The 15,288-nt window shown below is 46.2% G+C and overlaps 1 protein-coding gene and 1 long non-coding RNA gene across 2 annotated transcripts in view; one reads left to right on the top strand and one right to left on the bottom strand.

Annotated features, from left to right (window-relative positions):
- LOC141049746 (uncharacterized) overlaps positions 1 to 618 on the top strand; it is a 98,430-nt gene extending 97,812 nt beyond the window's left edge. The window contains exon 3 of the long non-coding RNA XR_012220428.1: positions 16 to 618. This is a non-coding gene — a long non-coding RNA (uncharacterized lncRNA). The remainder of the gene's footprint in view (positions 1 to 15) is intronic.
- Positions 1 to 15,288, bottom strand: part of LOC141049745 (alpha-2-macroglobulin-like protein 1) — a 257,127-nt gene that overhangs the window by 41,406 nt on the left and 200,433 nt on the right. The window contains exons 23-26 of the mRNA XM_073546472.1: positions 10,788 to 10,871; positions 10,503 to 10,679; positions 9,747 to 9,819; positions 614 to 770 (exon numbers count right to left, since the gene is read on the bottom strand). Of these exons, the coding sequence (XP_073402573.1) occupies positions 614 to 770; positions 9,747 to 9,819; positions 10,503 to 10,679; positions 10,788 to 10,871 (491 nt within the window). The remainder of the gene's footprint in view (positions 1 to 613; positions 771 to 9,746; positions 9,820 to 10,502; positions 10,680 to 10,787; positions 10,872 to 15,288) is intronic.

Genomic DNA, 15,288 nt, shown 5'->3' with positions numbered 1-15,288 from the left:
TTACATTTTACACAGTTTCCCAACTTTTTTGGACTCTAATACACTACCATGAAGGAGGCATTTGATTGTCTGCAAATTTGTTCTGCAGCAGGACAATGACCAAAATATACAGTCAATGTCATTAAGAACTATCTTCAGCGTAAAGAAGAAGAAAGAGTCCGGGGAGTGACAATATGGCCCATCATCAAGCCATGATCTCAACATCATCAACTCTGGAATTACGGTACATGAAAAGATAAAGATGGAAGGATTTGTGAGAGCCTACATCCCAGATCTGGTTTGTTCTGCAACATTTTTGGAACAATTTCCCTGGTGACTTCTTTCAAAAACTCTGTGCAAATACAAGTGTACATAGAATTAATGCTGCTGTGAAATAAGGAGGTGGTCACAACAAATATTGATTTGATTTAGATTTTTTTGTCTGCCATCTACTTAGCATTTTTGTTGATTTTTTTCATTGCTAAAAATAAACTATTAACACGTCTTTTTTTAAAACATTCCTACTTTGCAGCACTTTTTCAAAACATTGCCTAAAAACTTTTCTTCATTGTGGGTATGCATATGAATTGTAAACCTTTGTGTGTTAATACTTATAATTATAATAAATATTTACCTCTAGGTAATTGTTAAAGTAATTTCCTACGACTTCAAAGCAGCCATTAGGCATTTGTTTGCTCTGCAGCCAATGCACAGAATCTTGAATGTCTTTCTCATCAATTGGAATAAACTTCTTAGCCCCATTGTAACCCTTGACTACGAATGCAGTGACCCTTCAAAGAAAACATTGCACATTTAAAGGAATTGTACAGGATTAGAAAATCATATCTATCCTATCTGACCAAGCATTGTTCACAGTAAGTAGTGAGGCACATAAGACCATTAACGCTTTGAATTTGATCCATAAATCCAAACCAAAGCCTACCACCATGATGCGTCTTTCAGGTAATGTGGAGATAGCTTTTAATCTGGTAAGTTGTATTATTGTGGAGTAATATTTTAAAGCTTTAGGTCTTAAAATTGTGGAAATTGATTACGGTAACTATCTATATATTACCACTCTAACCTCATGTCTTGGTGAACGATTTCCTCTCAAAAACATTTCCCTATTCAAAATGTGACACATCAGGGTGGTTCCTTCTCACCCCTGAAATTTATAATCACTCAAACATTTCCTTTGACATAATTGAATGAATAACATTGAAGGTAAAAGAGTCCTATACAAAAATAGCTACATTTGCAGGTGACATTTTTTTTTAACATAGACTGTAAACGCCTTTCCCAATCTATTGTCTAAGTTTAGATTTTTTACCATCCTATCAAATTTTAAAATTAATCTTTGGAAATCGAAAGCTCTGAATATCTTGCCAACACTGTCATTAATAAGCACACTAGAAGCCTCCTTTAGTTTCAGATGGGCCTCGAAATCACAAAATTATCTGGGCATAGGTCTGAGAGAGCGGAGCTCTATCATGAACTTTCTGGTGCTGGACATAAGCCTGTTGCAGTATATGGTTTATGCTGATTAATAAACCGCATGGACTGTTTATGTTAAAAAACCTGTGCCGGACCTGGTTAATAGGCTGCCAAGTGAGGGTCCCCAACATGAGTAACAAGCACTGCCTTACAATTGGTGGAGAATGCTAAGTGCACTGTTGTAGCCTTCTTGCTAGGGGCACCAGACAAGGTCTCCAAATTCAGTTGCTAGGAGCAACGGTTCTAAGAAGAACATGTTGCAGTGCTGGCAACTCTGAGCCAGGAGAGCAGACGGTCTTGAAAACCATGAGTTATGCTGACTGGGGTCAGTGACAGAAATGTGTACTGGATACCTCTGCTGTATCTGAGAACCTGTGTGGCCATCAGGTAATGGTCGCGAAAACCATGTGATGCTGACCAGGGTCAGAGAAAGAGACCGTTGATAAATTGTGGGATACCTCTGAGGAGAAGAGGCATCCGGGAACCTGTGTGGCCAACAGATAACAGACAGGAGTCTGTGGTATACTGACCGGGGTCAGAGAAAGACTGTTTGAGAAGGCTCTATAGGGTGCCTCTGTGGATAAGAGGTACTCGAGAACCTGTGTGGTCAACACCAGCAGGTAACGGACAGGAGTCCGTGTTGTACTGGCTGGGGTCAGTGAGACACTGTGTATGTGTTTTTTTTTCTTCTCTTTCCTATAAAGCTGAAGGTGTTGCTGTCACTCAGTGGGGTCACAAAGTTTTTTCAAAGCAGCTTGCGGTGGCTCAGTGGGGTCACGAAGGTGAGAAGCGTCTAGCAGTAACTTGGCGGGGTTGCAAAGATTGCTGTGGATCTGCGAGTCCACGAAGACAGTGCAGCAGGAGCTGCAGTGACACCAGCCGTTGATTGTGAGCAGCAGCCGGAGGTGCCGGTGATTGGTGACAGCAGGACTTGTCAATGCCAGCAGGAGCTGGTGTGGTGTCGTGCTTAAAGGGCCAGTACAAGCCTGAAAAGACAAACTCTATAGTGTGAACTTGGGCCTAAGAAGGTCTGTAGAGGGAACATGGGGAAATCCAGAAAGGGGGCGGTGACCCAAACCAGGGTGGTAAAACAAAAAGGGTGAAGTCCCAGGGGGAGGCGGAGTCTAAAAAAGGGAATAGTGGCCGAAAAGGGGGAGGAACATCCGGAAGTAAAAGGGGTGGTACAGATGAATAGTTGCTAGGGGCAAATGTCCTATAGGTGTCCAGTCTGCCTGGTGAACTACCCACCTGGCACGATGCTACGGGGGTGTGGCCTCCAGATAAATAACGAGATGTGGTTAGTCTGGTCGACCCTGGGAGTCCGGTGACTCTAGTGAGGGTTGCTCCTGTGATACCCGGCAGAAAGGTTGGGGTCACTAGCAACCACGGTGGCACTAAGGATTGCCCAGTGGCCAGGGTAGTCTTTGAGACAGGCTGGGACATTGCAGGACTGGATGTCGCGATAGTCCAGAATCTGTCCTGTCCAGTGGTTTTAGGCCAGGACTCTAGTCTGTTCTCTGGCTTGTGGGAGTTCCTCTACAGCAGGGGGATGGAGCCCTTTCTACTGTTGGGCTGGCAGACATTGAGACGGTGATGCCTCCTAAAATGGACAGGTCAGATGTAGGAGTGACAGGAGGAAGGGGTGCGTCTGCCGACTTGACGGACCTGATGTCTTGTGACATGACTGATGGTGAGCTGGTAGATAAGATGACTGGAGTGGACACACGGTTAGAGGGTAACCGGAGGGTTCATTCGGCTGATGGGGGTAACTATGGCTCTAAGATTGAAAGGGAGCACAGAGTGGATGAGCTGGAGAAAGAAGTCTCTGAGCTCAGAGGTCACCTGTCAATGTGGCAAAGTATGAATAAGACCCTCAGAGAAGATGTGGAAGTGCTCAAAGAAGCAGTAAGAAGGAGAAGAAGTTGGTGGAAAAAGACTTACAGCGGCCGAGCCCGGGTGATAACAAAATGGAACTGCCAGTGCCCATCTTGGCAAGGGGTTTCGAAGAGGTGAAATCTCATGAAGATTTGGAGCTAAAAGCTGAACAAGATAGTCCCCCGGTCGGGACAACTGTATTGAGGGAATTGTCCATGATAAACTCAGAGCCATCTGTCCAGGAAGAGAGCGAGCCCACTATCTTCAAGTGCGTGATCGAGGTACCCGAAGACATGCAAGAATCCTGTACTGGTGAAGGTGTGTATGAGGCTTTTAAAAAGGCGGTCCAAGCATGTAGTGTGAACTGGGCACCAGAGACAAAACAGTTGGTGGTACTTTCAACCAGGGAAGACACAGAAAAGCATGTAGCTGTCCTGACAGATATGCATCTGCAATGTCTCCACGCTAAACAAAGGTTCAGCCGGAGAAATGTGAAAGCCGCTCGACATCTAGAGCTTGCGAGGGAAGCTAAGAATTGGCTGGGCTTGGGGGAAGATGTAATTCCGGTACCCAAATATCTGGTGGAGAGAGTCGTTGGAAGGCTCGGTAAAGTAATGCAGGACCTTGTGAATATCTCCGGTGTGGCAAGGGTGAGGATCCCTCCTGATGGTGAAGTTCAGGTATCTGGTGAAGAGGGCATGATTCCCATCATTGTGGTTGGCTCCATGGAAAGCCTGAGGAACTGTCGGTTGCTCCTAGAATATTGAGTAACATACCTGCAGGAGACTGAGCAGTTGAGACTTGACCGACTGCAGATCAATAAAGAGATGCAGAAGATCACATGGCGGCAGCCTTCGACCAAGGTATAAAGACCCGAAGGGTTCCTCCAAAAAGTGAAATGGCAGGTGGCCGAAGACTGTCAGTCAAACGTGAATGTCGAAAATCTGCAAGTGGCAGTTCTTCTCACAGTATGAGACTGAGACCTAGACAGTAGCTCCTGTGATGTACTACATGGGTCAGACCAGACAGGAGGCTCGACTAAGTAAGACTTATGACCGCACCAACTGGGAGAGCCAGTCGTGGAGAGAAAAGTAGGGGAATGAGCAGACAGGGAAAGTGTGGAGACTAAAGAGTGTCTGGTCACGCAGACAGACTTTGACTGGAAGGCCAAAGCCCAAGGCCGATATACTGACTGCTGGGGGCAGGGGAGGCATAACGTAAATATGATGCCGTATGATGCCCAAAACAGACGAAGATGGTCCTCTCGACTTGTAGGGCAATGTGACATGTGTGCATGGTCTCGAGACCCCTGGGTGATATCAAGTGTTCAACCTCACAAGTTAGAACAGAGGGGAAAGGTATGTGGTGCAGTGACCACTGTGACAGCTAGGGGGCGCTGTATGGGTCATGCACACAGGTATATCCATTGTGGTAATGGAGATAGGATGGTAAATGACCGTTATGTATCCCAGGGTGGGTGGCCCTGGGATGGAAGCTTGAATGTGTGTTGATCAGCAGAGGTACTGCTGAGGTTTTTGTTACAGTGTATCAGGGAGAGCTTCCAGGTGGCTGGTGAGACGAGTGGGACCAGTCACCTACAAACCCACCCAGGGGCATGTGTCTAAACGCCCATAGTAAGCCTGTATATATGTGTGTATGGCTGGGTGTCTGAAATAGGATCTGCAATGAGGTCATAGCTATGTGATCCGGTGGGCGTGGCTACGGACTATATAAGGTGACCAGGGTAAGTCACATGGGAGTGAGTGCCTGCATCTGATTGATCCGTGTGGAAGGTCCCAGAAGACTGACATGCTAGAAGGTGTGCTGCCTTCATGAAGCTCACATGTGGAGGCCGCTGACCAGGTGAGGCCTGTGTATAATGGCATGTGTGTGTGGTACAGTCCCCAGGAGGGAACGGACATCAGGAATGAGAAGCAGCTAAGAGGTAACCCCGGATAGGGGGAAATAACTGTGAGGCTATGGATCCTGATTGCTGGACATTGCACAACCTGTGTGACCACAGGTCTGAGAGAGCGGAGCTCTATCATGAATTTTCTGTTGCTGGATATAAGCCTGTTGCAGTATATGGTTTATGTTGATTAATAAACCGCACGGACTGTTTATGTTAAAAAACCCGTGCCGGACCTGGTTAATCGGCTGCCAAGCAAGGGTCCCCAACATGAATAACAAGCGCTACCTTACAAAGTGTTCAAGATACATTCAAGCTTAATATTTAGATTTGCTGAAGTCTATACAAGTGGACTACAAGCCATGGTCCAAAAATATCTGTATGCAATTTGGCATATGTGTGATTACTAAAATTAACATATTACCTCTTATTTTATATCTCTTGGATATCCCTTATATTCATTTGGTGTTGCCATTTCCACTTTAAGGCCTGGGTGCGAACTGAATAGAGCTTTACTTTATATTTCAATTCCATTCCATTTTATTTCCATTCCACTGGTGCCATACAACTAGAGATGAGCAGACACCTGGATGTTCAGGTCAGTTGAGTTCGGCTGAACAGTTACAAAAAGTTCAGGTTCGAAGACCAGAATGGTACCCGAACCTGAACCCCATTTACTTGAATGGGGGGCCCGAACATCCATTGTTTGCCATGCTGTTATGTGTATGCGTGGCAAACACTGCTTCTGATCGGTGGTAAAATCATCACTGCCAGTCAAAAAGCCGTGGTTCCCATGCTGTCAAAAGACAGAGTAAGCCCATAGCTGCAATTGAAAGTATGAAGTTTACCTCTGGTCACTGCTGTCAGCTGATGGGAACACTGCTCCCATCTGCCAATGCATGCTGCCGCTAATAACAGTGAGAGTAGGAGCAGCTGATGGCAGTTTTTTTCAGCCGGCGCCCACATTAAATAATTTAAAAAAACGGCGTGGGTTCCCCTGTATTTTTGATAACCAGTCAGGCAAAACTCACAGCTGTGGACTGCAACCCTCAGCTGTCAGCAAGTCTGGTTATCAAGAATAGAGGGGTACCGACTAAGATTTTTAAAATTATTTAAATAAATAATTAAAAAAGGCATGGGGTCCCCTCATTTTTGACAACCAGCCTTGCTAAAGCAGACAGCTGGGGGCTGGTATTCTCAGGCTGGTAAGTGGTCATGGATATTTCCCCCCTCCCAGCCTAAAAATAGCAGCCTGCAGCTGCCAAGAAAAGGGGCATCTGATAGATGCACCAATTCTGATGCTTAGCCCATCTCTTCTCAATTGCCCTTTAGCAGTGGCAAGTGGGGTTCATATTTGTGGGGTTTATGTCACCTTTGTATTGTCCGGACACATCAACCCATGGCTTAGTAATGGAGAGGCATCTATAAGACACCTTTTCCATTTTGTTTTAAAATAACAAACACAGTTATACTCACCTATACTTAGTTACACTGAATCCCTCGTCTTCTGCAATAAAACAAAAATAGAAAACAAAGAAAACAACAATATCCCTCACCTGTCCTTTGTTCTGCTCCACACCATAATCCATGTCTGGGGGGTAAACAGTTTTCAACCTGGACGGTGCCAAGATGTGACCGCTCTGGCTGAGAACCACTGGTGAATAAGCTGTTGCGAGCGCAGCATCAGTGACTAGCGGTGACATCATTGAGGTTACTGTCGGTCAATGAAGCTGTGTTCCAGCCGGGCCCTTGAACTGCAGTGACCTCCCTCCAATGAGATCATTGCTAGCACAGTGAGAAAAAGTCTCACGGTGCAGAGGCGAGTTCACCGCAGTTCACTGGGAGAATTTCACAGCAGTGGACAATACAAAGGTGACATCAACCCCACAAATATGAACGCCATTTGTTACTATTACAGGACAAGTGAAGGAGCTGAGCATGGCGCCAGAATTTGAACATGTCATACATGAGCCTTTTCTGAGCGGCTTCGGGCTGCTATTTTTAGGTTTGGGGGGTCAATATCCTTGACCCCTTACCAATCTGAGAATACCAACCCCTAACTGTCTGCTTTAGCAAGGCTGGTTATCAAAAATGTGGCGGACCCCAAACCATTTTTTTTAATTATTTAATACAAAAAAAATCGGTGTGGGGACTCCTCTGTTCCTGGCAACCAGTCTTACTGAAGCTGACAGCTGAGGGTTGCAAATATACGGGGGAACTCAAGCCATTTTTTTAAATTATTTATTGACAGTGCAGATGAATACTGCCAGAGCCGGACCTAAACTGTCAAACATCTTCTTGACTGCTTCATCATATTCTACAAGGGCGACTGCTGCTGCCACTTCAGCTAGACACTTGCCTAACACATCTACCCATGCTTGTAGAGGGAGTTGTATAGCTGTACTGTATTGTTGCTGGGAAGAATACCCTTTTCAAAGTACACAAATATGAAACTGCACCCAATATATGGATATTTTTTCATGGTTTGTTGACAAGTCATTACTGAGTCCCTTTGAGAACAGCTATCCTGTTTCTGATCAGTAAATAAATGGATAATTTTTGGATGGCTTGATAAAATAGCATTGTGATTGCTTATTCATTTTGCTAATAGCAAAGCTATTGCGGATATCAAAAAAGAGATATTTTTTTCACTCTCGGGTGAGAATTGATCGCATCTTCGCTTGTTTTTGTTACCTAAATAAAAGGGATAATTTTTTAAAACTTTTGAAAATGCACCATTGTTTCTTCATGTACAAAATTGCAAAATAGGAATAATTTTTGCATGACTTGTAAAGAATATGGTATAGCCTCTACCTATCCAGAAAATGTATTACTGTCTGCTAATCTGAAAATCTTGGGAAAAGTTGTTGCTTTTTCATTTTGCAAAGTCAAACCTCTTAATACTCCCCAAGAATAAGTAATAATTTTTGCTCACCACCCTTGTGAAACAAATGACATCTTCTGTTTGCACTGCCAAAAACCCTTGCAAGGCAGGTATCTGCCTCCCTCAAAAAGAATATTTTTTGACATTTTTTAAATAAAAAGTTACTTAAAAAGTCTGTAGGTGCTGTGTGTTCCTAAACAGTCTGCTGTTTACCAGCAGTTACCATCCATTTATATGCTGAAGTCACTTTGACTTTTCTAAGGCTGAATTTACATTGAAGAAATCTAAAGGGGTTTGATACAGTTCTAGGAGACCACAAAGTATTACACATCTTTTTTGTGTAATTAAAGGCTTAGCAGCACCGCCAAATTGTAGTGAATCAAATTTTGGGGAAAAAATTGCTGAACCTGGAGAATTTAATTTCAAAAGATTTGATCATCTCTTCTTAATTGACAAGTCTTTTTTCTATTGTTTCATTTTACCAAATTTTTTTTTTATATAATATATACTCGAGTATAAGCCGACCCACGTATAAGCCGAGGCCCCTAATTTTGCCTCAAAAAACTGGGTAAGCTTATTGGCTCAAGTATAAGCTGGGTATACATTGTCCCCTCATCCCTGTCCTGGTATGCATGGCTCCCCCATCGCAGTCCTGGTATGCATGGCTCTCCGTCCCTGTCCTTGTATGCATGGCTCCTTATCACCTATCATTGTATACATGGCTCCCCGATCACTGTAATTGTATGCATGGCTCCCCCATCACTGTACTTGTATGCATGGCTCCCTATCCCCTATCCTTGTATGCATGTTTCCTATTAAAAAAACAAGCATCCTTCTCACCTTCCTGTGCGCCCCCGATGCATCTCGTTCTGGTGCCAGCAGCTCTTCCCACCGAGCAATCACTGGCCCCACTCATTAAGGTAATGATTATTCACTCCACGCCTATGGGAGTGGATAGGCGTGCATATTCATTACCTTAATGAGCGGGGCCATGTGATCCCTTGGCCGGAAATGCTGCTGGCGCCAGAACCAACAAGATGCAGCAAGAGTGCGCAGGAAGGTGAGTAGGATGTCTTCTGAAGCCAGCGGCTGCGCGCGTCACTGTGCGCGCTATAAAAGAAATTAATATTCATTTCTCTTTAGCAGCGGGCACAGTTACAGCCTCAGCCACCGACTCCTGCCTCTTGTGACTCGCTGATCTGCCGATCCCCCTCCCCCGCCGGTCCTATGAGACAATTGACTCGTGTATATGCGAGGGGTGCGTTTTCACCTCAAAACAATGTGCTGAAAAACTCGGCTTATAAACGAGTTTATACGGTACTGCATTTCAGAGCTAGTTGGTGACTATAGAGCACATAGCTGTATTCATCAAGGTCATACATTTGGCGTTTATAACAAATATCTTGGGGGATCAAGCCAAGTTTTTGGGAACAGTGAGACTCATTTATAAATTCACTATAATAAGTTCACTATATTATCATGCTGTTCTTATTGAGGAGCTCAAAATACAAAAAACAAATGAATGACACACAGAATACCTATAATTCTCAATGTTCTAACGTAAACTTACTGTAAATGTGTTTGTTCTGCATTTTTCATACCTACCATATATTTCCATCACCATAAAACAATGCATAGGATCCATTTTCTCCCCTATGTGTGAGCTGTTTTTGGTAGCCTGTGAATAGAAAGTATTTTAGAGTCATACAAATAATATATTTTGTCACACAATTCATGCCTTTCTCAATCAAAACATGAACTTATGCCAAAAGATTTATGCCACAATGCAGTATAAAATAGACCTTTCAGCTCTCCTGTTACATCCGTGGTCAAAAATACAGTTCTATTCTCTTTATAATAAAAATTCAAGCTTTGTGTTGTTCCTTTTTTATTACTGCTGAAAGGGCAAGGAGACATTGACAACTGGGTGCCAATACTGTGTATTCCTAGGCTAGGCAGTTTGACATTTGACGTGTGTGAGGTGGCCCTATCGGGGCTTATGTCCGAACCCCCCAGCAAAACGGGATACAGATGTATGCGCCGACATGGCTATAGACTATAATGGTGTCGACAGAGTGAACATCTGATCTGTTGTGCATCATTTTCAGGCGTGTACTACTGGAGATGGACACCCAGACACAGTCTACAGTATTATATCCCCCTCCAGGATGCGTATATGTCCATTTTGTGGGGGGGGGGGGGTCGGAGGTAGGCCCTGACAGGGCCACCGAGCTTGTGACAAAGAACAATGGAAAAGCACTCTTATGATAATACTCGTATGTCCCTTTTTCATACGTTTTGAGGCGAAATGACAGGAATGACAATCATGCTATGAGATCATGCTTTAATCATGTCACTCACCTTTAGTCATTTCTTCTATAGCCTCAGCTTTTGTTTCAGGTGTCAATTGTTCTGTACTCTCAAGATACTCCATTGTGGAAACATATCTTGAAAATTTTGCTAAATTCTGTTCTCCGCATCCATCAGGCAAATAGATCATATTGTCCAAATTAGGAATAACATTGGCTATGAAATCACCTAGCAAGATATAATATGAATAATATAAAATAGTATGCACAGTAGCATTATATTTCCCTTAAATGTAAGGTTTCCCTGGTGAGATTGTTATTGTTGAAGAGGACTCACCCATAATTATGATGTGCGCATGTCCAGAGCCTGGGACCATTCTCTCTGGAACATCGATGTTAATAGCAATCGCGTCACTGTTGTCTTATAAGAGTAAAGATAAAACTAAAGTTAGATTTTCATCAATAACCTGTAATGGGTCTTTCAGGTTTACATTTCTTGCATCCATTTTACAGTACATCCCGACATAGTAGTGTATTATAGCAATTAAACAACATTGGAAACTTGAACACACATGTGAATGAAGCCTTACTATTTACCTAAGGAAGGTTCACAAAAACATTCTGTCAAAATTCTCTACCTGGTGTAATGTAGCTCTGTCAGTGGTCATCTGGCACCTCTAAAAATGTCTGCCATGGACAGGCTTAGTGCAAGTCACTCCGTTTACCAGATCCCAGGGGTAGCCCTAGCCTTCACCCCTTAACTCCTATATTGGGATCTGAACTTACACAGGGGCCCCTGAGCTGGGACCACGGAGGCAATTGATAGCCAGCAGTGTAGGCTGGCTGGAGTAGTCAGGCAGATGGATTAGAACCAAGAGGTCAGAGAATGTACAAAATGAAAAGACAGAAGAGGAATCAGTAAACATGTCGAAGTTAAAACAAAGCACTAATCAGAAGTAGACTGGACAGTGGCTTCAAGAACAACCTTTCATATGGGTCCTTGGGCAGAGCACTGATTTTGCAAGAGGAATCTACAACCAGCTTACATTTTTTTTGCTGATATAACTGCCCATGTAATACAAGGATAGTGTCATGATCCAGTGTTGGATCTGGCGGTATTAAATGCATTAAGTGAACTTTTTTTCCTTTGGTTCCAAAGTGTGTCGTGATAGCCCCTGGTGGCCATTAGAATTATCACACGTGGTGTCGTTCATTCTAAGTTGCCCGGTGGTGGGGAATGGTATCGCACCTTAGGTTTAGGTTAATGTTCACTTAATTATGGATCAGGTGTGACACCCTATAAAGGTGTGCTCAGGGTGTTCACTCACTGCCTGTGATATTGTGAGTTTGTTTTGACTCTGAGTTGGAGAGCCTGGAGGAAGGATGGAGCTGGTGAGGAGTCCTGCGCAGCTTAGCCAGGGGGGACGTGTTTCAGCTATGGTGTCTGGACGAAGGGCTGGCATGGCGTGGTGGAGTCGCAGTGATGGTGTCAGCGGGAAGTGTCTGCATGGGCTGGTGGAGTGGCGACTATGGAGAGTGGCACTCACCATGTGGGACTTGGCTGCTGAACTGGACTCAAGCATGCTCGACTTCGGGTCAGAAGCTGAACTCATCCTTGGGACTCTGGTTCTAAGCAGCTGCAACTGGTGGTGGACTCTGCTCCAAGGCTGCACTAAGGTGAAGGATCCTGTTATGGTGATGGATCCGGGTGGAGGAGAAGACGCACGCAGGTGGTGGGCTCTGTTGCTGGGAGTGCACGCAGCAGAGCAAAGCTAAGTGGTGTTTCCCCTGTATTGTCTCTTTCCTCATGTGTGTTATTAGTGCAGTGGTGGGATTAGTCTCCGCACCGACCCATTCCCTAGTGAGGGTTTAGGGTCAGGGTGAGCAAGGGCGTTAAGGTACGCGTGCGGCGACAGGTGCAGAGCCTGTATAGGGAATGTAAGGAGTGCAGGGACACTGGCTCAGGGGAGCTTAGGAGGTCTCCATGTCCCCATTCCCTATTGCAGGGCCCACCATTGTTAAAGTTACCCAGGTTCCCCCTTTATTATTTGATTTATTGTATAACGTGTAATACCTAAATTCGCCAGGTGGAGGCGGCGTATCCACCTGCACTTTCTTTTATTTAAATTCGCCCCACTGGAGGCGGTGTATCCAGGGTCACGTGTGTCACATGGGTTCGCCTTGCGGAAACATCTGCGTCCTGACACACGTGATCATGACATTATCACCAGCCCATACAGTTTTTTTTTTCTGGTGAGCTTCGGCCATGTGGAGACCTGTGGTAATTGCTGCCGGGCCTCACTGAGGAGAGTGGGGAGCGGCAAGGTGTTTAGAGCCGCTGCAGCAGCAGTTATCACGGTCTGGGGCCTCTGCTCAGGTAACCAGGAAATTAAAATGGCGGCTTTGGCAAATTGCGGGTCTGGCAAAAGCCCCTGGAGTCGCTGCTGGGGAGCGGGACTTGCTCTCGCACGGGGAGGTACCCAGGCAGGTGGGAGGAATGGTGCCCCACGGAGCTGCCTGGTATTCCCCGAGGTGAAGGGGTACATCCCTGTGGTGAGCAGACTAGGTGTGTAGTCGCTGCTGGGGAGCGGGACTTGCTCTTACAGGGGACGCACCCAGGCAGGTGGGAGGGATGGTGCCCCACGGAGCTGCCTGGTATTCCCCGAGGTGAAGGGGTACGTCCCTGTAGTGAGCAGATTGGTGAATAGTCCACGGGGCTCATGCCAAATCTTCGATGCCGCCCCTCCTGGTCGTGTGGAGGCGACCAGCGAGTATATATATTTTCCTCCATATTCCTGCGGCTATGGTACTAAAACCCCCTAGAGTCGCTGCTGGGGAGCAGGACTGGTTCATGCAGGCGGGCGCACCCAGGCAGGTGGGAGGAATGGTGCCCCACGGAGCTGCCTGGTATTCCCCGAGGTGAAGGGGTACGCCCCTGTGGTGAGCTGACTGGTGTGATAGTCCGCTGGGTTTTACGCGAAATCTTCATACCATCGAAGAAGCCGCCCTCCTGGTCGTGTGGAGGCGACCAGCGAGAGTATATTTCCTCCATTTCCCGGTCCCCTTCTCCTCCTGGTGTGTGCAGCAGGTGTGCTGCGGGGGAGTAGGGACAAATCTCTACCCTCGCCATTAACCAACCCTAGGAGGTGCAGTCCTCATGGTGAAAGGGTTGGAGGGTGGTGTCCCTTGGTGAATAGCGGGGGTGTGAGTGTGGTGACACAGGGGGACGCCTCTGTTGTCAAGTCCAGAGTGAGTTCACCAAAAAATGACAAATGTATGTGTGCAATAAACGTTCAGGTCCGGACCTGTGTGTGAACGAGCATGTATGGGTCCCACCAAAAAACATCTTGTGGAAATGTGTTGTGGAGTCTGATCAGCTCTGAGCAAACATACACATACATTAACTCGTTCCCCAGGTCGGCGCTCTGGAGATGAGTGGTGCCTCCAAAAGGAACTTTATTGCCAATATCAGCGGTGTTTGTCATAAACCTGAATGGTCGGGTGGTGGTGGGGTGAACTCGGGGTCTGGGCGTCCCCGCTGTGGGTGTTTCCCTAATGAGGGGTGGTCTTGAGGGTCCAGAGGCCCCTCATTAAGGAGGGGGTACTGTCATGATCCAGTGTTGGATCTGGCGGTATTAAATGCATTAAGTGAACTTTTTTTCCTTTGGTTCCAAAGTGTGTCGTGATAGCCCCCGGTGGCCATTAGAATTATCACACGTGGTGTCGTTCATTCTAAGTTGCCCGGTGGTGGGGAATGGTATCGCACCTTAGGTTTAGGTTAATGTTCACTTAATTATGGATCAGGTGTGACACCCTATAAAGGTGTGCTCAGGGTGTTCACTCACTGCCTGTGATATTGTGAGTTTGTCTTGACTCTGAGTTGGAGAGCCTGGAGGAAGGATGGAGCTGGTGAGGAGACCTGCGCAGCTTAGCCAGGGGGGATGTGTTTCAGCTATGGTGTCTGGACGAAGGGCTGGCATGGCGTGGTGGAGTCGCAGTGATGGTGTCAGCGGGAAGTGTCTGCATGGGCTGGTGGAGTGGCAACTATGGAGAGTGGCACTCACCATGTGGGACTTGGCTGCTGAACTGGACTCAAGCATGCTCGACTTCGGGTCAGAAGCTGAACTCATCCTTGGGACTCTGGTTCTAAGCAGCTGCAACTGGTGGTGGACTCTGCTCCAAGGCTGCACTAAGGTGAAGGATCCTGTTATGGTGATGGATCCAGGTGGAGGAGAAGACACACGCAGGTGGTGGGCTCTGTTGCTGGGAGCGCACGCAGCAGAGCAAAGCTAAGTGGTGTTTCCCCTGTATTGTCTCTTTCCTCATGTGTGTTATTAGTGCAGTGGTGGGATTAGTCTCCGCACCGACCCATTCCCTAGTGAGGGTTTAGGGTCAGGGTGAGCAAGGGCGTTAAGGTACGCGTGCAGGGACAGGTGCGGAGCCTGTATAGGGAATGTAACGAGTGCAGGGACTCTGGCTCAGGGGAGCTTAGGAGGTCTCCATGTCCCCATTCCCTATTGCAGGGCCCACCATTGTTAAAGTTACCCAGGTTCCCCCTTTATTATTTGATTTATTGTATAACGTGTAATACCTAAAATCGCCAGGTGGAGGCGGCGTATCCACCTGCACGTTTTATTATTTAAATGCACCCCACTGGAGGCGGTGTATCCAGGGTCACGTGTGTTATGGGTCCGCCTTGCGGTATCATCTGCGTCCTGACACACGTGACCATGACAGATAGCTTGACTTCATCAGAGCAGCAGACACTTCACAGGCTAGTAGTCTGGGCCCACGGGATATTTTGGAATTGCATACTAAATATACAGTGGGGAAAAAAA

This window comes from Dendrobates tinctorius, unplaced genomic scaffold (assembly GCF_039654945.1).
Source record: "Dendrobates tinctorius isolate UK_male_01 unplaced genomic scaffold, ASM3965494v1 ptg000147l, whole genome shotgun sequence".
Taxonomy (NCBI): Eukaryota; Metazoa; Chordata; class Amphibia; order Anura; family Dendrobatidae; genus Dendrobates; species Dendrobates tinctorius.
The sequence above is the reverse complement of the archived record's forward strand: the minus strand, read 5'-3'. Positions and strand labels throughout refer to the sequence as shown.